Source organism: Gymnoscopelus braueri (assembly GCF_963280865.1).
Source record: "Gymnoscopelus braueri genome assembly, chromosome: 16".
In the NCBI taxonomy this organism is placed as follows: Eukaryota; Metazoa; Chordata; class Actinopteri; order Myctophiformes; family Myctophidae; genus Gymnoscopelus; species Gymnoscopelus braueri.
The window spans coordinates 846,943-871,147 of record NC_137616.1 but is presented as its reverse complement, the minus strand read 5'-3'; the positions used below and the strand labels follow the sequence as shown (position 1 = coordinate 871,147).

Here is a 24,205-nt window from a genome sequence, read left to right as displayed (position 1 = left end):
AAGATCTGCCAGGCTGAACTTAAACATGAATGCCATCTCTCCATTCAGTCACATTGCTCAATCTCCATAACCACATGAACCCCATCCACCTAGTCTGGAGCAAACATTCGGCGAAAATAGCAGATCTACAAGCTCACAATGTAGATCTGCTATTTTTGGCAAGGAAATGTACGGGGGGGAAAAGAGTGGATTTCTTTTATATTATAAATGATATATTATCAAATGAAGAAGAGACTGTTGTTGAAACATTAGTATTTTATTAAGACTTTGCATTGTGACATCGTAACTTTGATATTATTGCAGTAACATGACTTCTATGTTTATTTCCCCAATAAATTAATGAGATGTATGAATGGCACAGCCTTTAACCACTTTGTTTTGGGAAGAAAAAAAACATTTTCAGGAGCTCAGGTAGGATACATTTATGTCCCCTCTTGCTCTTTGTGTCTGGCAGGCCGGATAGCCGAAGTTTTAATATTACTCCAATATTTGGTCCAAATCTCATGCAAATCTGTACACATGAACCAGGGGATTGTTTAAGTGTCCAGGTCCAGTGAACAGTCCACTTCATAGCAGAGAAACTTGATGAGTCTGGAAGGAAGATCTAAATCCCTGAGGAGCTTTAACCTGCCAACACCAACCAGATGTCTGATCCTCAGTCTGCACAGCTGCATGAGAGGATGAGGAGGCACTGTAAACACACACACACACACACACACACACACACACACACACACACACACACACACACACACACACACACACACACACACACACACACACACACACACACACGTACACACACACACACAGACAGACAGACAGACACACATACACCGTCACGGCTGTATGTCATATCACTGTAACTAGTTCTCGAAAAAGGACAAGACCATCTAGAATCAGATCCCACCAGAGCCTTCGACTGTCTCCCTCTCAGCTGTCCTACTGCCTATCTCTCCTGCACTGTCTGTTTCATTGGAGACTAGATAATAAACTTACCTGCTCTGATCTTGATTTCGGTCCAGAGTGGAGAAGAGTCCAGATGTTCCATCAGTCTGGAACACAGCCTGATGTGGCTGACGTAGTTTAACAGCAGAGAAACGAGAGGCCCCACCAAGTGACTCATGGACGGCTTGGACACAGCCTCACAGAACTAGACAGGATAGAAAACACACAACTAGACAAGGTAGGAAATACAATGTAAGGCGAAAATGTCAGGACAAGAATGTGTATGAAGGGGGAATCATTTCAGCTCACAAGCTCTCATCACTGTTATGCTAATGACACTCAACTGTAGGTATCCTTCCCTCCACTCAACTGTAGGTATCCTTCCCTCCCTCTGTGACTGAAGAGTGCATCACTGCATGCCTGCCTGAAATCTTAGAGTGAATGTCTTCTCACCACCTCAAGGCAGATAACACTGAAGGTAGCTACATGCTTTTAAAATACATTTTTAAAGACATTTCTTCAGATAAAGAACTGCTCTTTGTCCTGAGAGGCAGACCACGCCCGATGATCTGATTCAATGAATAACAGCTGTGCAGCTTACCCTGTCTCTAAGCATGTGTGTACAATCAGTACGATTATTTACCCGGATATCGTTCCAACGCCCTGTTGGAACCATTTGTCACGGAGGTATGGAGGTTTTGCTATTTCCTGCGACAGTTTGTGTGTATGCATGGTCACTAGAGATGGATTTCAGAGGTGTTTGTTGAGACTAGTTCCTCTCCTCAGCCAACGTCCCCTGCTTTCACTGCTGGCTGAATGAAGCCTGGGCTGAATGAATATACTGTATATCACAACCACCCGACTTCTGACCAATCACGCTGTCTGAATCCCATAAGTAAAGACGGCAAGGGTTGCAGGAGCGTCCAAAAGTTGTGAGACCACTCATCAGAAGTTCTTGTTGGAGTAATTTTGTAGTTAGAACCTACCCTGTCTGAACTAGGTCGTCGGCTGGGAAGCATGTAGCCCGCTTGAGTTTCTCTCCTTCCCAGGTACGCCCTGCCTCCTGCAGGATCTCACCATTTCCATCAACAACTCCCTCGCTGTTCCAACTACCAAGAGCCTTGGTGTTGTCCTGGACAGTCAGCTGTCCCTCAAGGCACGCATTGCAGCGATGACTCCAATCACTCCATCCTGGTGGAGGTTTCCACATTATAACAACCAAAGGATCAGACACTTCCTCAACCAAGAGTCTGCCCAGCTCCTTATCCAGGCCCCAGTCATCTCCAAGCTTAACTATTACAACTCCCTCCTTAATGGCCTCCTGGCATGCTCACTGAAGCCCCTCCAAATGATCCAGAATGCGTGGTATTTCTAATTTCTTCCCCCAAGTCTCGTTCCCATCATGGGGTTCTAGTTTGTGCTCGCAGCCAGTGCACAACACTGGTGTTGGCCTACAAGGCAACTAAAGGCATGGTACCCTCGTCCGTTCAAGTTAACACTGATAGGCTGTTAGAGCTTCCCCTAAAACACCCAGGACAACACTCCACATGCCCTAGAATCTTCTCCCTCCTGGCTTCCAAAATGTGTAATAAACTCCCCCCTGGAGTCAGAACTGCAGACTGACTCCCAATTTTCCACCGTAGTCTGAAGACTCACCTCTTCAGACTCTACCTTAGCCCCTAGGACTCATCTCTCCTTGTATCCCTTCTGGTCTAGTTTGCAGATATACTAGTTTGCAGATATACGTTATGTTGGTTACTTTTTTGTCCCTTCTTGACCATAAATGCCATTTGGATAAATGATAGGTTCATTGCTTACCTGGTGTCCCAGTTTCTTTGAGGCCCTAGATTGTTCTCTCTGCACTATACTTGCATGACTATTTACTATGTTGTTTGTTGAACTGCTTATTCTGATATCCTCACACTTGTGCGTTGGTCTTGATAAGAGCTTCTGCTAAATTGTAATTCTTTTGGTGGATTATTACCATGATAACAAGAGAAACAAAAATGATTTTTTTTATCATGAATATAAATATAAGAGTAGTCTCACCTGGAGACGGCTCCATGGAGCATCACGAACCGCGATCAAGCAGTTCCTCTGCTCTTCACTGTGTGTTTGTGTGGGATGAGTCTTACTGCCGTAAACGCAGTGGAAACAGGAGCGAGCGTTGCAGCCGTGGTCCAGCAGCAGTTTGAGTGTGGGGAGGTAGTCCATGCTAAGGAGCACCGCAGAGGGAAAGGCACAAGGCTGGGTGGAGATGGAGGCATTCACGTCAGCTCCATACTCCAAGAGGAGGGACGCCATCTCCATAGAGCCTCTCCTGACGGCAACCAGCAAGGGGTTGAACAGGTCCAGGTTGGGGTTGGCTCCAGCCCCCAGCAGGATCTCAGCAGCTTCCAGGTTCCTGTTGTAGACGGAGAAGTAGAGCGCTGTGCTGCGGTGGTCCTTATAATTATTACGTCGCTCTTCAGAAAGCTGGCAGTTGGGGTCGAATCCAGCCTCCAGGAGAAGTTCCATGATGTTATTGCGGTTGCGGTCTGCGGCGATGTGCAACGGGCTGATGCCGCTACTCGTGATTCTGTTCCGGCTGGTGACGGGAATCAGCAGGGACACGACGCTGATGGAGCACAAAGCATGAAAACAACAGGAACACAAACAGGCTGGTGTGATAATTATGACAAGAATTTGATCATTCAGTTTGAAACAGTAAATTATTTTATAATAATGCAATGCACATAAGTTTTACTTTTTTTTCAAGCAGACAGACAGACAGACAGACAGACAGACACCCCCACCATCATCATCATGACTCAGCTCAGCAGGGTGGGGAGGACAACGGTTCTGTAGACCAGGTTTGGTGTGGGCCTTGGTCTTTAAAGACTATTTACCCGAGTCTGGCATACTGTATGCTCCGCTGGCACAACTCAGATGATGGTTGACTTCGGAGTCAATGTCAGTGTTAGAAGATAGAAAGCTGGGGTTTGAGGCAAGCTATTTTAGTGCACCTTTTCTAGCCCCTTCTTCCCTAAAGAGGCTGCAGTTACTGAAGGGTTATTTCTTCCTCATTCCCAGAGCCCATCACCACTTGCTGTTCACCACAGGACTTAATCCGGATTGTTAGGATGGATTCCGTTTATGGAGGACGCCTGTACATGGCTTTAACGTAGGGAGACTGGTGCACGGACAGCTAAATGGTCCTTGACAGATCTGGGTCAGGATACAGTGGCATGGAGTCCAATGCGACTCAGGGCCCATTTCTGCTGCAGCCTTCATCCGCTTTCCCAGCCAACACACTGTGGAGTCTCGCTAGGGGACCGCCTATCAGGTGAGCGCCGCACCATGGGGAGACAGTGGATGAGAGACAGAGAGAGGACCAGGAGACAGCACTGCAGCCTAGGCCACGTCATCGAGGGGCGGTACCTTCCAATCTACCTCCTCGATCAACCCCAACTCAGCGCACCTGCGTGACCGGCCAGGCGTCGGCTACAAACACTCTCTGCTCTCTCACAGTATTCACTGGTTCTCCATGAACAGACGGGCGCTCAGGCGGTAGGCGATACACTCCACTATTTCCCTTCTAAAGTGAAATGATATCTAAAAGCCTGTGTCTTTTATATTATAGGCAACCGTGTGGAACATGTGTAAACAGTGACGATAATGTGATGACAGGACCGGGCCTCCAACCAGGGAATGGACCTTCCCATGAAATAGCCCTAAAAGTATAAACAGTACTCTCTGAGTGTGAGGAGTGAGCTGGAGCCCCGCAGCCCCTTCAAAACAGTATCATACAAAACCTGAATAATTGACGAATGGACTGGGCCCCAAACCTGGGAAGAACCTCTGTTATAATTATTCATTATTATTAGATACTCACTTTATGATTTGAACGTTTATGCAGTACCTCTGTGCAATTTTTCTAAATAAATATCCATATATGGGCTTGTACCACCACTGTCTGACTCTTGGCTTTGATCGAAACACCACACACACACACACACACACACACACACACACACACACACACACACACACACACACACACACACACACACGCTGCCCAATAGTGCTAATAGTACTAATATAAGCATAAAGCTGCTTATACATTGTTTTATATTTTCATTACTCATCACTTTCATTCTTGAACGTGAGTGACAGATTGTAAACAGAGAAGTGTTCTGACCGTGAGTGAGAATTCTGCACAGCTACATGGATGGGCAGAAGACCAGCCTTTTTGGATCTGTTGACGTCTGCTTTGAGAGACAGGAGCAGCTCCACGGTGGACACATGACCATTCTTACATGCTTCATAGAGCGGTGTTGCACCGTCAGCTGCAGCACTGTTAATATCAGCACCTGAACACACAACAGAACACAGTCTGTCTGTCTGTCTGTCTGTCTGTCTGTCTGTCTGTCTGTCTGTCTGTCCGTCTGCCCATCTGTCCAATAAACTATGATATAACCTCTAGTACTGCTAGAAAACCAGCAGTACTAGAGGTCCTGGTAGGACAGAAAACCAGTAGTATTAGAGATCCTGTTAGGAAGTAAATTCAGCATTACTAGAGGTTCTGGTAGGATAACCAGCAGTACTAGATGTCCTGGTTGGATAGAAAACCAGCAGTGCTGGCGTGTCATGTACCTACCGTGTTTGAGAAGAAAGCGTAGTGTTTCTAAAGTTCCACTCTGAGCAGCTTCGGCCAAAGCAGTCATGCCGTAGATGCTGGCTGTATTGATTTTGACGCCAGCTTTAACCAACATCTCACAGATCTCTACGTTGTTCTGTAAAACAGCTGCATGCAGCGCTGTACATCCCAGGGTACATGGGGTGTGGACTGATGCGCCATGGTTTAGCAGCGTGGCCACCAGCTCTGCATTGCCCCTCTCACACGCTGGGGAGAACAGACACTGTTTGGTAAACACATTCAATAGCTTCTGTTGAAGTAGGCTTTGAAAAGACTGCCATCTTCAGGTCACTACGGAACAGTGTTGTGAACCACTGAACTACACAATTAACAGACATAACGCTGCTAATTCTTGCATCATCGAAGACAAACTGCAGCACTAAGTGTGGTGTTTCTACCTTTATAGAGGGGAGTCTCTCGATGGCTATTCACAAGTGTAAGATCAGCTCCTCTCTCCAGCAGCAGACGGACACAGCTTGCATGCTGTTTGGCGACCGCTAACATCAGTGCCGTCTGAGCCTTCTTGTCTGTTTTCTTGTTCAACATAACAGGCTGAGCTGAAAGAAACAAGATCACTATCATATCTCTGTTGTCAGGCAGAAACCATCTAACTCCAAAATGTACATTTTTCAGGAAATAAAAAAAAGGAGGAAAAAAAAGCTAAATGGATCTCCAAGCTCACAATGAGGTTGGAGGTAAAAAGGGGGTGGAGCCTGGAGTCAGCAAAACCAGATACCAGTTAGCTGGTTTAGCAGAAATTTTGAAGATCCAATGGAGTTAGCTGGTTTTGTCAGCAGCGCTTTTTAATACTTTTCATTGGTTCAATATTCGATAGCACTGATTTATGAGAAAAAAATGCAAAAGCGTCAAACACGAGTTAGCTGGTTTCTGCCTGACAGCAACAATATCCAATCTGTGATCATAGAATGATCTCATAAGAAATTGAAGTTTGATTAATCAAATAATATATTTACACCCCAAATAAAATAAAAATCCACTTCGATAGGGATTACAAGTGTTGAACTCTTTGGAAGAACCGCATCTCGTGTCAAAGTGTTCTTCAGCAGGACAATAAGAAAACAAGTGTTTGTGTTACCTGTCAGCAGCACTCTGAGACAGGCTTCCTGGCCATAGGCGGCTGCCTGGTGGATTGCCAGCCAGCCAAGCTTTATACTGGACACCAGGTTGCATCCTGGGACGTTAACTAGCGTTCTGACTGTGTTAGCGTCACCAGCCCTTATCGCTGCAGACAGAGGACTCTCCACCCTAGAAAACAATTCACCACATTATACTTTAACACACTGACTCTTCATGCCGACCATGGAACGATTATGAATCTGTTGTTCTGAATGCTTCTCAAATTATCTTCTTTTTCAGTTGACTTGTTTTTTTATTGTTTTAATTAGGGCCCAAGCACTGGACCACTGCGAAGCCCTAATGAAATGCAAGTAGCATTTTCACCAATAAATCAAATTTTTGAGGGTCTAAACACTTTGCACATGCATCAGAACTGGTGAAAATGTACATATTTTATGGGTCTCAAAAATGGGTGGTACAAAATGGTTTAAGCCCCACAATACGGTTTCACCTACATGCACAAAATCTGGTACGTACTTTAAAAAACCGTGATGCCATGACCTGAAATCCTTAAAAAGGAAGTCAACCATTTTGAATTAATTGTGGTATTTTATTCAATTTATGGCATTTACAGCCATACTTTAATAAACTCTTCCTAGGATGATAATCAGATTCACCTCAAACTTGCAAAGTGTACATGAAAGACCTAAGAGGCTATAAAAAGCATGAGTTGTCGTAAAATGTCCATGTTTCACCACTAAACAGGAAGTGCTTTGTAACTCGGCTGTACATGGTTGAATCTGCCCCAAACTTCACATTTGATAAGAGTCATCGCCTTAAGGTGGCAGTAAAGAAGGTGGCAGTATTGAGTTAAAGGTCTAGCGCCAACTAGGCGCAACATGAATTACTCTGTTTGGGGCGGCCGCAGATGAGTGAGGCCACCTGGGAAACAGAATGTCCCCGGTTCGCATCCTGACCTATACGTGCATCCTGGCTTGTCTCTCATCTGTGTAATCCATCTTTGAGTGACCATAAACACAACCTGTCGCAATAAATGGCAAAAGTCACCTCCGTGACAAACTTGCCACAATACATCTGAGGGAGACCCAGCTGGTAAACCACCGGTTCCAGCACTGTACACAATGCTTCAGTGTCTCGAGCGACGGAGCAAGCTGCAGAGTTGCTAAGCAGATTACTGAGTGGGCAAGGACTAGCGTTCGCAACTCAAAACTAGACATTAGGAATTATAAGAACTTTTGTTCAGCGTCAGCAGGGATGTTTTGTTTATTTGAAGTATGCTGGAGTTAGTCAGCATGCATATTCGTCTGGCCACTAGGGGTCTCTCTCCTGCTAATGATTCTATTATACTTCCATTAAAACGTCATGTCATTTGAAATGAATAGAAGTGTTAATTAGTTTGTCTGACAGACACCTACACATCTGGAGGCTTTGTGGTCGGAGGATTGTGGGAACTGTAGTGAGCGATGATACTGCTGGGCTGCAGATGTGGGGTGCCTGGTTGAGTGCTGGTGCTGTGAAGGTGTGGGGCGCTGGGCTGTCTGACTTCTGGATTGGGTGGACATGGAGTGTGTCTGGTATCTGTGGATGGAGTGTTATTGTGGTCTTCACTGAGGCTGCGCTCGATGGCTATCTGGATCAGCTCCTCATCAGACAGGTTGGTGTAGACAGAATAGTCCTCCAATGTTGGACCAGAGGCAGAAAGGCCAGCTGTCTCCATGGTGATGCTGTAGGGATAAAAACAAGCATCACAGAAATAATATGATATTCCTGACCTGTTCCAAACAAATGAGAACACCAGTCCTTGGTTCTGGTGACTCATACTGCCCTCCTAATACGTGAGGGGCCATGTTTTTTCAATAACTTCCCAAACAATTATACAAATATATGAACAAAGTAATTGAAAAACACGGCCGGCTCATGCATTAAAAGGACAATATCAGTCACCAGAACCAAGGACGGGTGTTTTCGATGAATCTATCATGATTAAAACGGAGTTGAAGTTACAATGGGTTTGTTTAGGAATGGGGCGTGTCTGATAAAATGAATATCAAATATCTAATTACTGAATCAAGCAACTTAAAAACTGTCTGGGGTGCTCCCAAAAGCCAGAGTAGACGTTAAAATGACCCTTAACGTGTTTGAAAGTGAAATATCCCTTTAAGTAACCACACTATTCATAACTAACCAGAGTGCTAATGTTAAATAACCATACTATTCATGACTAACCACAGTGATAATGTCAAGTAATCGTAGCATTCATAACTAATATAACCACAGTATTAATGTTAGAGGTTCTTACATTTACACAGGTTGTGGTTAATCTCTCTTCTCTTCTCTGTCAGACTTACAGACTGTCTCTGTTTCTGTGACTTTATTCTTAGACTGTCACATGACCAATGGTGCAAAGTAACTAAGTACATTTACTCAAGTACTGTACTTGAGTACAATTTTGAGGTATTTTTTTTTACTTTACTGGAGTATTTTCAATTTTCAATCCTTTTCTTCTACTCCACTACATCTCAGAGGCAAATATTGTACTTTTACTCCACTGCAATTATTTGAAAACTTTAGGTACTAGTTACTTTGTAGACATAAATTATTATATTATAAAACATGCATTAACCACTTTAGCCCTATTTTATACATAGGCACGATGTGACGCGTTGTGAGCTAGGCTATCGGCTATTTTCAAACATTTGTTCTTTTACTTTTGGTATAGAATATTTTAATTTGTAAGTAAATTAATTTGAGTATTTTTATATTATTGCTACTTCTAAGTAAAATATCAGAGTACTTCTTCCACCACTGCACATGACACCGACACTTTATCCAATCCAACGTTATTTATAAAGCACATTTCCAAACTAGAAAAAGTGCTCCTTGGAGCACAGGTCTCCGCCAGGTCAGGTAGGCTATTGTGGCCTCCTGGTGGCGCTATAATAGGCCAACGTGAAAAGGGTGCCATTTCTTCTTAGGCCTTGCACGACAATCGGACACTGACTGCATTCATGATTTGAGGCATTTTGTTAAAAACATGTGTTTCGCCAAATTAGACCTGTTGGTGGCGCTATAACAGGCCAATGTTAAAAGGGTGGCATTTGTTCTTCAACATAGTGTGAATGTGCGTGCAAAGTTTGAGCGCAATTGGACGGTTCATGATTTGCGGAATTTTGTTCAAAACAAGCCAATAATGCAAACTTTAGATGTCAATCTTAGCCAATCAGTATGGAATATGAAAAATTAAACACATCCGTCGTGATCACATGACTATAGAGATCATGTGTACCGATTTGCGTGAAATTTGGATAAAATTGGAAGGAGTAGTATAAAAGAATGTGTTTTACATAAGTCGGCCTCCTGGTGGCGCTATAAAAGGCAGATGTGAAAAATGCAGAGCAAAGGTTTTTCCTTGACCTCTAGGGAGTGTGCATACAAAGTTTTACACAGATCGGTGCAATTATAGGTAAAAACACGAATCGGCCTGTTATAGCGCCACCATGAGGCTGATTTGAAATTTTTCAAATGGTAGTTCTTCCTCGGCCTAATGGGAATGTGCGTGCAAAATTTCACGGAAATTGCATGCTGTGTTCATGATTTTAGGCATTTTGTTCAAAACGGAGCACTCCTGCAAACTTTGGAAGACATTTTTAGCCAATCAGGATGGAATATGAGAAATCTGAAAGACTCGTTTCGTTTAATGACTATAGAGATACTATGTACCGATTTGCGTGATTTTTGGACAAAATCTGTAGGAGTACTGTCAAAAAATATGTTTTGCACAAATCGGCCTCCTGGTGGCGCTATAACAGGCCCATGTCAAAAACTTGGGCCAGAGGTTCTGAATTGGCATCCAGGGAGAGTGTGTGCACAGTTTCGCTGCGACCGGGCCAACGGTTCACAGATGGACGGACGGACACACACACGGACACACGGACACACGGACACACGGACGGACGGGGTGGAAAACATACTCTCTCGCCATGCCTTTCGGCCTGGCGGAGACAACAACTTAGATGGTCCAAGTTGACTGTACAGTCAATAAATAAAATAAAAGGACAATAAAACAAATATAGATACAACTCTCACACTAGTTTAAAGGGGAGGGGGGGTCCAAAGTTTGACGTTCCCCCCTCCCTTGAGTCTCATCTTAGGGACGACAAGCAGCAACTGGTCAGCTGAGCCGTTAAGGAGACATGAACTCACCAGCCAATTTATTAGACACACCTCTCCAACTGCATGTTAGCGCAAGCTTCTAATCAGAAAATCATATTGCAGCAACTCAATGCATTTATGCCTGTAGACATGGGCCCTATCTTGCACGCTGCCTTACCCCTTATGCCTACACTTTTTAGGCATTACTGACTATTTTGAAAAACATTTTAAAATAGTTCAAATAGCCGATCTACATCAACACGTTGTGAGCTTGTAGATCGGCTATTTGAACTATTTTAAATTGTTTTTCAAAATAGTAAAAAATGCCAAGGCAGCACGGAAGATCATCATGGTCAAGACGATCCGCTGTCAGGAATCAGAATGGAGAAGAAATCTTTGTGTGATAGGATGATGTCTTTTACATGAACAACTTGAACCCTCGCATCTATTCTGTGTTGTAACATTAGCCAAAAATATCAGATCTACAAGCTTGTGGATACATATCCAGTGAGCAGCAGTTCTGTGCCCAGATATGGCTTGCTGATGCAGAAAGGCAACAGTAACTCAAATAACCACTCGTTACAACCGAGTTATGCAGAAGAGCATCTCTGGATGCACACAACGGGTGGAACCTTGAGACAGATGGGCTACAGCAGAACACCACACCGGTCAACACTCCTTTCAGCTAAGAACAGAAACTGAGGCTTCTCACCAAAATTGGCCAATCGAAGATTGTAAAAACCCTAGAGATGGTTGTGCATCAAAGTTCCAGTATAGATCAGCAGTTTCTGAAATACTCAGACCAACCCATTTGGCACCAACTACCATGCTATGTACAAAGTCACTTAAATAACCTTTCTACCCCGTTCTCATTCACATATTGACTGGAAAACATGTGTAGGGCCTACAAATCATATTAGATTTTTGGTTTTCAGGCTCTGCTACATATTACTCTCTTTCCAGCATACAATTAGAAGACAACCATTATGCTATGGAAAACAGTAATTAGATAATAAACTAGAAAAAGTGCTCCTCGGAGCACAGGTCTCCGCCAGGTCAGGTAGGTTATTGTGGCCTCCTGGTGGCGCTATAATAGGCCAATGTGAAAAGGGTGCCATTTCTTCTTAGGCCTTGCATGGCAATCGGACACTGCATTCATGATTTGAGGCATTTTGTTCAAAAAAAATATTTTGCTAAATTAGACCTGCTGGTGGCGCTATAACAGGCCAATGTTAAAAGGGTGACATGTTGTGGCATGTTGTTCAAAACAAGCCACTAGATGTCAATCTTAGCCAATCAGGATGGAAAATGAAAAATCAAACACATCCGTCTTGATCACATGACTATAGAGATCATGTGTACCAATGTGCGTGAAATTTGGATAAAATCGGAAGGAGTAATATAAAAAAAATTGTTTTACATAAGTCGGCCTCCAGGTGGCGCTGTAAAAGGCAGATGTGAAAAATGCAGGGCAAAGGTTTTTCCTTGACCTCTATGGAGTGCGCTTACAACGTTTTACACAGATCGGTGCAGTTATAGGTAAAAACACGAGTCGGCCTGTTATAGCGCCACCATGAGGCTGATTTGAAAATGTTGAAGTGGCATTTCTTCCTGGGCATAGTGGAAATATGCGTGGAAAATTTCAAGGAAATTGCATGCTGTGTTCATGATTTGAGACATTTTGTTCAAAACTCCTACAAACTTTGGAAGACATTTTTTGCCAATCAGGATGGAATATGAAAAATGTGATAGACCCTTTTCGTTGAATGACTATAGAGTATGGAGTCAGAACAGTCTCATAATGAATGCACAAGTCCTAATGAGTAAAAAAAAGAGTCCGGTTCGTATTCACACATTTGATTTTTGAATGAACAAGTTCTGGTTTGCATGTGTTTTTTTGGTTCAGCACTACAAATGCGATGCTTTGCGTTCGTGTTTCAAGTCCACTGCTTTAAATCCACAGTCTGTGTATTAAAGTCACGTTTGTGTTTTGTGTTTGAAATCCACAGTTTAAAATTCACAGTTTGTATTTTGTGTTTCAAATCCACAGCTTTAAATCCACAGTTTGTGTATTAAAGTCACATTTATATTTTGTGTTTGAAATCCACAGTTTAAAATTCACAGTTTGTATTTTAAAGTCACATTCCAGATGCTCTGCTTCACAAATATAATGCTCTATTTATCTCCAAAACACTCAATTTACAAATGCACATTGAATTAACTACAACACAAATCGGTTGGTGTGCATTTACACACTGCTTCTCTGTGGTGGATCTCCTCTGTGCATTCACGAATCTTTTTGAGACCAATCTGGGAACCCAGAACCAAATGAGAAGGAAAAACAGCGCCCTCTGCTGTTTGTACTATCTCACTTGGCTCTGGGACAATGACGACGTAGCACCCGTGCGCAAGGAAACCGGGGTTTTGGTCTGCCTTCAGCGTTTCACTTCCGGTGGTGCGACTATGTTTTCATTCCCACTAACAATATTTCTACACGGAACACTAACACCACTTCTCCCAGAGAACATGGATCGTTTTGGTTATAAGCCCACTTGTTTCTATGATGAAAGAGCAAGTTAAAATGTGAATATCTTTTCGTGGTTTTGTCTGCTCCGCGGACGCTATTGTTAAATTAGTTTTGGTTGGTTTCGAGTGGGGAAGGATCGGCGGACACGTAAATCCCGCCCACTACATTTGATTGGGTAAAGCGCGGCCTGCTTCCTGATCTGAAGGCACGCCCACTTGTAGCCCAGTGTGTACACGTTATGACGAACCTTCACGACAGATTCCAACGCAGAGCAGAATCTGTTCTTGAGAGATTATTTTGAGACTGACCTGACGGTGGGCGTAGACGAACGTCGTCATTGGCTGATAAATCTGTCAATCAAAATCATGATTCTGATTGACAGGTTCATCAGCCAATCAGACGGATTCGCTTTCAGCCAATCATAAGTGCTCTTACATTTTCTCCGACAATCATGCACGTGACGTCACCGTACGCGGAAGTCCTGAGGGAACGCCCACTGAGTGGCAAAACACTATTTTCTACGCAGTACACACAGTAGCGACGCAGCTTTTAAACACTATAAAACCGCCAAAAAGCTTTAAAAATGGGAAAGAGCTGTTGTGCTATTGAGTGTACCAACCGATTCAAAAAGAACTCCAGTATATCATTTTACAGACTGCCGAAAGGCAAAGATAAAAGAGGGAAATGGATCCACGCACTTCAAAGAAATAAATGGAATCCAGATCCGGACACAGAAACCTGGATTTGCGGGTGCCATTTCGTGTCAGGTATGTTTATTTTTGTTGTAAAACCTTACGTTAAATGTAAAAGGGCCTTTTCACATAATGTCCCGTTTTAAACGAACCGAATCTTCACGTGGACCAAGAAGTGGACTAACATTGTAAACATTGTCAGTTCACCTGAAAGAGTTCAGGGGCCTGTTCCTCAAAAGGTGAATTAAAAAAGCCTGGCCTTAAGCCAAATCCAGGCTTGACAAAGTCGGGTCCGAAAAGCCTCGTTTATTCCGTTCCTCAGACGCCAAGCCAGGCTAAAAAGGAGCAACTTTGTCGAGCTAGGCTATGTCAAGCCAGGCTGTGTCCAGCCAGGATAATGAAGCCAGGCTGAATGGGCGGCGATTCCCCGGCGACGTATTTCTATAAAAGACCATGAACTCGAGCGCAGATTCCTTGAACTTGACCAATCAGGGAACAAAACTCGAGCAGCGTTTTTCTCTGTGGCCGAACAGCAGCAGCTCATGCAAGCATATGAGGAAGTGAAACATGTTATCAACAGAAAAGGAAACGCGACCGCAATAAATAGATCCAGGGAGAAAGCGTGGCAAAGTATTACAAGCACACACCGAGTGTGTTTGTGTGTGTGTGTGTGTGTGTGTGTGTGTGTGTGTGTGTGTGTGTGTGTGTGTGTGTGTGTGTGTGTGTGTGTGTGTGTTTGCAACGGACGGGCAACAGGACGGACGGGACGGGACGGGACGGGACGGGATGGGGGGGAGGGCGGTGTACTGCGACGGGGGCCGCAACGGGACGCACGGGACGGGACGGGGGGACAGGGGGGTTGACCGCGACGGGATGAACGGGGGACGGGACGAGACACGCAATAACCCCACATTTGCAAGACCACTTTGGTAGAGATTTGGGTTGTGTAGTTACCTTGCCATCATGATGTAACTCCAAAGGTGGACAAGAAATACAAAATAATTTCTCCATTGACTAGAAATTGATAATTTAAAATATGCTCCTTATTGACTTACAAAGAGGCTCCTTTAAACCTGTAACTAATCATTTATATATATATTTAAATAAATGTATTTATATATATATATGTGTATATGTATATGTATGTGTTAGACATTTTTTATAATATTTAAAAAAAATATATATATATTATCAAACATCTAACAACAATATGAACTATAGTGTTAACAGAGTGACAATGACATATCACATGAGTCATTGTGAAACAATTATGATTCATGGTCACACACTATTTCAGTAATATAATTAAATTGATTATATCTTATTGTATTTATTTCATTTTATTTGAATGCAATGTCATTAAAATGAGTCCATATTCAAACACATGTGTTGAATTAACTGTGGAAAAACTTGAAGAACAAGGCATTGGATTAAGTAAGCTTGGCTGTTAGCCTGCTCCTGACCAGGCTAACTTCACAGCTAAATTGCCATGGTAACTAAGCTAGGCTTGCTTCAATTCTCTTTTGAGGAATGGGATAAGGCTAAACTTAGCCAGGGCGAACTGGCTAAACTAATCTTCAAGATAATTCACCTTTTGAGGAACCGACTCAGCTCTAATCCTGGCTAAATTAAGCCAGGATAGGTGGTAAAGCCAGGCTTTAGCTCTAATTCACCTTTTGAGGAACAGGCCCCTGGTCCACTTCAGCTCTGATGGGGCTTCAGTCCTTTATGTCCACTGACCCCTCATGTAATTTCTGTAGAGCTCAGACCTGTACCTGATATGATTTATTATGGGTAGTTTTCACCTGAAAACTGGTGGTTGCTTTACCTTAATGTACTTCTCTGGTCCATAGCGTTAACATGAGTTCTCCTTAACTCTGACTCCTTCTAACACTATGTACCACAGCTAATATGTACTTTCTATAATGCATTGGTTCTCAAAGTGGGGTCCAGGGACCCCAGGGGTCCTTGAGGGAGTTCCAGGGGGTCCCCAGCTAAATGATGGATAGTTAGGAACCAAATGGACCCTTATGGGTCTGTAATAGTGTACAAATGAAACCAAATGGACCCTTATGGGTCTGTAAGAGTGTACAAATAAAACCCAATGGTTTCATTTGTACTCTCTCAGAGTTAAATTAACATTGATTTTACAATGTAAATTGGGGTTTCAGAGATAGCAATTACATGGGGGGTTTGCATGTCAAACTGGGGGTCCTTGAAATTAAAATGGTTGAGAATCACTGCTAGAGCCGTAAAATCTTCTCTTATGGGGGTCCCTGCCTGGCATATCTTTTCAAATGGGGGTCCGCGGGCTAATAAGTGTCAATTTGGGGGTCCTTAACATGACATTTTTTGAGAACCACGGCTCTAATGTATATACAGTAGACATTGGTTCAGGCAACGCACTTCAGTGCAGTTTTGTATGCTAAAATATTGGATAAATGGCAATGCATATTTTATTGCTACAAAACTTTTTTTGAACACTTTATTGCTACATTGTACTGTAAAATGTCAACAAACCATAAGAGTGGCTATCAATAATTAATACCTGATGGATCATATGATATCCACAACGTCTTCAACATTTCTCTGGCCAAGGACCCCTAGCTGAGAGAGAAACTATTGCAGATTTGCAGAACTTTTTCATAATACTATAAGCTTCATAGAGTATCATCTGTGTTTTGTAAATTCATATTTTTGTTTATTTATTTATACATGTTTTTTTCTATTGATATGTTGGATTCATGTTTATGTGAATTTTCATAATTATATTTAACCACTTTTACCCCTCAATACTTTTTAAACTTGACCTTTGGCTCTGTACTTTGTCTGCTCTTTTTTCCCTCTACACCAAACCTCTTTGCCAAAATAGCCGATCTACAAGCTCTCAACCCATCACATTGTGAGCTTGTAGATTTGCTATTTTCTGCAAATGTTCCCTCCAGAATAGGGATGCTAGGGTTCAAGTGGTTAATGTAAACAAAACAAAAAATCCTATCACACAAAGATTTGGTGGCCCCCCCTAGGGGTCCCGGACTAGGACGGTTCGCTTCAAATGGGTCTGAATTTTCACATTATGTGCAACAAATTCCCCCTAAACGGCTTGAGTTTTGAGGGCTGAAACAGGACATATGTGAAAACACCCTTAGATGTAAACAAATTAATATTATATTTCTACTAAATGTTTTTTTAGTTTTGTTGTTGTTCAAGGAAAAAAGAGTGATGATCCGCTACACCCTGACTACGTGCCAAGTTTATTCGCTTTCACCTCCACCACCGATCGAACCCGGGCTGTGAACAACTTGGACAGATATCTGCAATCTCAAGAAGTTTCTGAGAAAAGACTTGTCAACTCAAGTAGAGAGCTAGCTGCCACAGCTCTTCTGAACCTGCAGCAATGTCCTGTGTTACAAAGGACGGCGATGTCCGGCACTACGCCGTATATGGACACATAGCGGTAGCGTGACGTCGCCTCACGTCATATCCTACTTATAAATATCGCGACTCCCAGACAGGACAGCGTCGGCAGTCATAAGTAGCAATAGCAGTAATAGTAATAATACCTATATAAATATCAGGCCTTTTCACCATATCAAGGTGTGTGATTAAGGACCCATATCCGGGCCTCCCCGTCAAGCACTTGCGGTGGTCAATAGAACGTAGCCAGCCTATAAGAAATACGGTCCTTTAGAAGTAGTAGCAGTAACCTCTGTTACATCCTGCATCAGAGGCAGAGGCATCAGCTGCAGAGGTACAGGTTGAAGTCCCAGGCATTGAGGTCCAGACAGAGGAAACACACAAAGACATTGCCTCATTACATGAACAGATTAAATCTTTAAACGCTGAATGTCAATCACTTAGGGATAAAGTTAAAACATTAGAAAGTGAGTTGAAACATCGTACTCTTGATCCTTCACAGTTTGGTGACAGCAAAATGAAAATGTTCACAGGACTACCAAATTTACAGACTTTCATGTTGTTGTTCAGTTTTGTGTCATCAGGTTTACCTCCTACTACAAAACAGTCACTTAGTGATACTCAGAGACTTCTGCTTACACTGATGAAGCTGCGGCTCAATCTGTCTGAGAAACTTTTAGGTTACCTCTTTAACATTCACCAGTCAACCGTATCTAGAATCTTTCACCTTTGGGTTGATGTTATGGCAAGCAGGCTTCATCCCCTGATATTGTGGCCAGAAAGAGAAGACAGAAGACGCAGCTTACCAATGTCTTTTTGGATTTTTTTCTAGAAATGTGTGAGCATCATTGACTGCTTTGAGGTGTTCATAGAGCGTCCTTCAGATTTAAAAGCTCCAGCTCAAACATGGAGCAACTACAAACAACACAACACTATAAAATGTCTTATTTCAATCACTCCACAAGGAAGCATCTCCTTTGTGTCAAAGGCCTGGGGTGGACGTGTTACAGACAAACACCTTACTGAACAGAGTGGGTTCCTTGACAAGCTCCTGCTAGGGGACTTGGTACTGGCTGACCGGGGTTTCAGAGTACAGGATAGTGTTGGCTTACATTGTGCTGAACTAATAACACCTCCATTCACACGAGGAAAGAAACAACTTGAAAAAAGAGAGATTGAACATGCTCGAGAAATTTCTCGTGTGAGAATCCATGTTGAAAGAGTCATTGGACTTTTGAGGCAAAAATATTCAATTCTAAGCTCAACTCTGCCTGTAAATCTCATTAGAGTGAAACAGAATGACACAGTGGAGGACAGTCTTATAGACAAGATTGTGATCTCATGTTGCGCTCTTTGTAATCTGTGTGAAGTTATAGTGCCTTCAGATTGAAGTGAATATCAGTTCATTTTCAATGTTATTCAAATGAATAACCCATGATATTTTGACTCACTGTCAGTCTAAAACAGGGGTCTTCAACCTTTTTCAGGTCAAGGACCCCCTAGTTGAGAGAGAGATGAAGCAGGGACCCCAACTACATATTTTATAAAATTGTGTTGCAGATTAAACATTTTCATAGATTTCATTTAGCTTTATAGACTTGTTTGACACACATTACCTTTTCTATTACTATGTTGGATTCATGAATTTCATGTTAATGTGTATTTTCAGACAGTTACCCATGCCATTTTCACAAAGATTCTGTAGCAACTCTGTTGAAGACCCCTGGTCTAAAATGTGTGTTTGTTTTTTTTTCACGTGTGACATTTTTATACCCTGAGACATGATCTTTGATTTCATCATTTCATCTATAAGACAGGTAAAGAAATGTGTAAATATGAAATTGACATGGCATAATTTTCAGAGTAATGTTTATTTTCACATTTTCGGGTAACTGTATGTAACAGTAACAAGGGTTTCATGTTGAATTACATCCCTGTAATGCTTGAAAATCGACTGAAATGTTTGTAAAGCAAGCTTGACAAATAAAGTCATACTCTTCAAGATCTGGTCTGCTGAAATGGCAGTTTTTACTATTTCAGTAGTTTACAATGTCAAGTGTATAGATGTGCTAATGTCTCAATTTCCACCATTAACAGGTCTTAAATAAAATAACATTCTGAACAGATGTACAGTATTTCATGTACAATAACGGTAATACTGTAAATGTCAAGGAACCTTGAATAAAACCTTGAATAAAACAGCAATGAAATGAATCACAAATGTCTAATCAGTGTTATCTTCTACTTCTGTTCAAACAAATCTATCAGGTAACGGTACGGGCCTACTGTAAGTAGCAGCCAATAACATGTGGTGTTTCAAATTTTCAAGTATACAGTAGTTTTTTTGTGGGACCTTTTTTCCCAGTGCAATGTGAGCATCAAATCGCTTTAGGGCAAAGTGCAATTTATCTACCCTAAACACTTTTTCCTAGAGCTAAGATTAATCAAGCACTCCCATTTCGTGAAAACCATTTTCCTAGCAATTCTGGCAACACTGCGTACTTAAAAAACCTTGTTACCTTCATAACATAACTTTCAAAATGTGAATCTGGGGTTATTCTCTCAATGTGTAATTCTGAAGGTGTCCACACACAAGTCACAGTATGGTGATTGTGTAGCATGAAGCTGGCACTGCACTTGAAAGTAATAGTTCAGTGTCACATCTGAGGGTGAGGATGCAACCAAGCAAAATCCTTTTTTTTGGGACAGTTCTAAGAGTGTCTTGTCTTGTGCCAAGTAGGGACATTTGATCTCCAAGCACCCAGAGCCACAACAGTCACAACACACCTTCCCATCAGGTGACGCACTAAGATGAGGGCACTGTGGAGAAATGTAGAATCCAGTGGGGGTAACATCAAAATTGAGGTGTTTTGATGACTCAGACTGGATGTATTTCTCCTTTGCCCTGGTCTCGTGACGAATACCCCAGCTAGAAATATTTGATAAAACATACATTAAGTTAGGTGCATAAATATACATGTCTATAATTACTCTGCAGTATGTTTTATGAGAGGTTTTATATAGCCCCATCTTTTGATTAGTAAACAATGTGAAACACATCTATAGATAGATAGATCTAACTATTCTGGCCTGACCTGGACCCCACTATGGTAAAGACAGACTGCCTTTCCCACTTGCCCTTTATACTCTCACATGTTCATTTATATTGTTTCTCATGATTACATATTTATTTTCTGTTTATCATATGCCTTCTTATCATACACGCATTTGTTCCATACATAGTGATAGATAGACAGATAGGGGTGTGTGTGTGTGTGTGTGTGTGTGTGTGTGTGTGTGTGTGTGTGTGTGTGTGTGTGTGTGTGTGTGTGTGTGTGTTTCAAATTGTTCACTAATACAAAGGATAGTGCTAGTATGTGCTATAGTGCCTTTCCCACTTGCCCTTTATACTCTCCCATATATACACTCCCATTTAGCCACTGACAACTTTGTTGCTTTAGGGCAAAGTGCAATTTATCTACCCTAAACACTTTTTCCTACAGCTAAGATTAATCAAGCACTCCCATTTAGCCACTGACATGGCAGTGAAGTACAAGGCGTTTCATCGCGCCTCATAACTATGGACTCAACAGCAAACATCAACGCTGCTGCATGTGAACATGTCTCTGAAAGTCGTGCCATGCAGTTACAATGGGCTGTCAAAAGTGTCCCCATCTTATTTGCAGCTATCAAAGGCTTCAGTGGTGTCTCATTCATTCGCTGGCTGTGTTTTACCTGCACAAATACATAACGTTAGTCATTTGGCAGTGGTGGAAGAAGTACTCAGATATTTTACTTAAGTAAAAGTATCAATACCAAAATACTCTGTTACAAGTAAAAGGCCTGTGTTAAAAATGTTACTTGAGTGAAAGTACAAATAGTAGGGCAGTTTAGAGCAGTGGTTCTCAAACTTTTTCATGTCAAGGACCCCCAAATTGACACTTATTAGCTTGCGGACCCCCATTTGAAAACATAAGCCAAGGACCCCCATAAGAGAAGATTTCTAGCAGTGATTCTCAACCATTGTAATGTAAGGACCCCCCCAGTTTGACATGCATTAGGCTACGGACCCCCATTTAATGGCATTTCTATCTCTGGGACCCCAATTCATATTGTAAAATCAATGTTAATTTAACTCTGAGAGTGTACAAATGGAACGGGTCCATTTGGTTCCATTTGTACACTCTCAGAGTTACAGACCCATAAGGGTCCATTTGGTTCCTATACATCATTTAGCTGGGGACCCCCTGGTATCCCCTCAAGTACCCCTGGGGGTCCCCGGACCCCACTTTGAGAACCAATGGTTTAGAGGCTCCGTGAGCATCCCAAAAACACATCTCTGTAACCTTTTTTTTTAGGACCCTAAAGGTGTCTAGTTATGATTTCTTCTTGTTGCCCTGGTCAACTAATGTCCCATGGGGTTTATTTTTAACCCTTTCTGACACCTACCCCCAACCCAAACCATAACATGGTGATAACAGAGAATACCATAACTCTTGAAGTAAACAACATACAGCGACAAATTAACACATTTTTCTATATCATTTGGACCCAAGGAATTCATTGAAGTGGTTAATATTAAGATTCAAGCAGGTCTTGACTACTTCAGGACAGAAACGGCAAAAAACGAACAGAAAATGTTCAAATCACATCTATATTAATCCTTGTATTAAATACTTAAGGTGTATTCTACTTTACCCCATGTTTTAGGACCCTTATGGTGTCTAGTTAAGATTTCTTCTTGTTGCCCAGGTCAACTAATGTCCCATGGGGTTCATTTGGTGACCATTTTGTCCACAGGAGTGGCGTTTTCATATCTGAACCAGACAACGTACAAAGACCAATAAACCCACTTTTCATAGAATGTTTACACCAGGAATTTAATGGAAAGGTCACTGACAGCTGGTAAATGTCACGGAGCTAGCAACCTCTCTTGGGCAGCCATACTGCAGCACCCTGCTTGGGTACCATGTATTCAGTGGTCAGGGCTGTACTAGTTCCTTCAAGGGCAAGGGCAAGGTGGCACCACTCAAAAGGCTCCAGAAGAACCCCACATTTCAAAAGGCTTTCAGGTTGGTGTATGATCATCCTAACAATATTTAATGATGACGATGATGATAAGAGGGAAGAGGTTGAGATGGATGATACTGATCAGTGAAATTATGTTTTGATTATTTAAGAAAGTTATATTATGCCTAAATGTAAGCCAGAATTTGATATTTGTGTGTTTTTCACCAATAAAGAATGGTTGTACCATGTCAGTGACCTTTCCATTAGATTCCTGGTGTAAACATTCTATGAAAAAGTGGGTTTATTTGTCTTTGTACGTTGTCTGGTTCAGATATGAAAACGCCACTCCTGTGGACATCGATTTAAAATGGTCACCCAATGAACCCCATGGGACATTATTTGACCAGGGCAACAAGATTAAAACTTAACTAGACACCTGTAGGGTCCAAAAAGACATATGGTAAAAAATATCACGCGTACAAAGATAAATATAGATGTGATTTCCAAATATTCTGCTATTTTTTTTGCTGTTTCTGTCCTGAAATAGAGTCAAAATGTGCTTGAATCTTAATATTAACCACTTCAATGAATTCCTTGGGTCCAAATGATATAGAAGAATGTGTTCATTTGTCTCTGTAGGTTGTTTACTTCAAGAGTTATGGTATTTTCTGTTATCTCCATTTTATGATTTGATTGGGAATACAGTATGTGTAAGAAAGGGTTAAAATGAACCCCATGGGCCATTATTTGACCAGGGCAACAAGAATAAATCTTAACTAGACACCATAAAGGTCCTAAAAAACATATGGTAAAAAAGAATACACCTTAAAAGTTAAGTACAAAGAGAAATATAGATGTAATAATTGTGATTTGAACATTTTCTGCCAGTTTTTGGCTGTTTATGTCCTGAAATAGAGTCCTATGTCCTAAAAATAAACCCCATGGAACATTAGTTGACCAGGGCAACAAGAAGAACTCATAACTAGACACCTTTAGGGTCCTAAAAAAACAGGTTACAGAGATGTGTTTTTGGGGTGCTCATGGAGCCTCTAAACTGCCCTACTAAAAAGTATTGGCATCAAAATATACTTTAAGTACCAAAAGCAAAAGTATTAAAATGTTTGAAAATAGCAGATCTACAAGCTCACAACAGGTCACTGTGCGAGATCAGGCGACGCGTTGTGAGAAGTACAGTACTTGAGTAAATGTACTTAGTTACACCACTGGCGGTCATTACTAGACGTGTTACTGCAAAAGTAGAGCTAGAATGCTATATTACAAATTTCCAATAAAAGTTTACAAGTTTAAAAAAGTACACACCTGTCCACATACAACCAGAATATCCTTCGGTGTCCAGGTCACCTTAATTTCGCCAACAAATCCAGCTATTAAGAACGCCCAAGCAATTTAACCGAATACTCGTTTGTTTTGATACCGGTTTCATTACTACACCGTGCCATGCTTCATTGTTTTGCCACTCAGTCAGCAGAGGGGGGCGTGTCCCAGCGGAATCGTGACGCACTTGCATATCCTCTATACATACACACGGAGATAGACGGGAACGCCCAGGAACGCCCATTCGATTTTGTCCCGGGGGAAAACCGAACGATCTGCCTCATAGAGTTACATCATACACGATCGTTTGGATAACTTTCAGAGCTATTTTATGGACGATAGAAACAT

The 24,205-nt window shown here is 42.0% G+C and overlaps 2 protein-coding genes across 3 annotated transcripts; one reads left to right on the top strand and one right to left on the bottom strand.

Annotated features, from left to right (window-relative positions):
* Positions 1-288: 288 nt before the first annotated feature.
* Positions 289-9,082, bottom strand: LOC308103722 (ankyrin repeat and SOCS box protein 2-like). 2 transcript variants are annotated; one of them, XM_080453852.1, is made up of 9 exons: positions 9,024-9,082; positions 8,140-8,448; positions 6,723-6,892; positions 6,025-6,183; positions 5,588-5,833; positions 5,129-5,300; positions 2,998-3,565; positions 1,000-1,153; positions 289-691 (listed from the first exon to the last, which is right to left on the bottom strand). In XM_080453852.1, the coding sequence occupies exons 2-9, from the start codon at positions 8,439-8,441 to the stop codon at positions 537-539; spliced, it is 1,926 nt and encodes a 641-aa protein (XP_080309978.1). In that variant the 5' UTR covers positions 8,442-8,448; positions 9,024-9,082; the 3' UTR covers positions 289-536. The 2 variants fall into 2 exon arrangements, with proteins under 2 accessions (XP_080309978.1, XP_080309979.1); XM_080453853.1 differs by having other exon boundaries at positions 289-668.
* A 4,838-nt stretch (positions 9,083-13,920) lies between these two features.
* Positions 13,921-19,659, top strand: LOC308103725 (uncharacterized protein). The gene is made up of 3 exons (XM_080453857.1): positions 13,921-14,170; positions 17,306-17,500; positions 17,818-19,659. Exons 1-3 carry the CDS (start codon positions 13,987-13,989, stop codon positions 18,342-18,344), a joined length of 906 nt encoding a protein of 301 aa, XP_080309983.1. The 5' UTR covers positions 13,921-13,986; the 3' UTR covers positions 18,345-19,659.
* Positions 19,660-24,205: the final 4,546 nt, after the last annotated feature.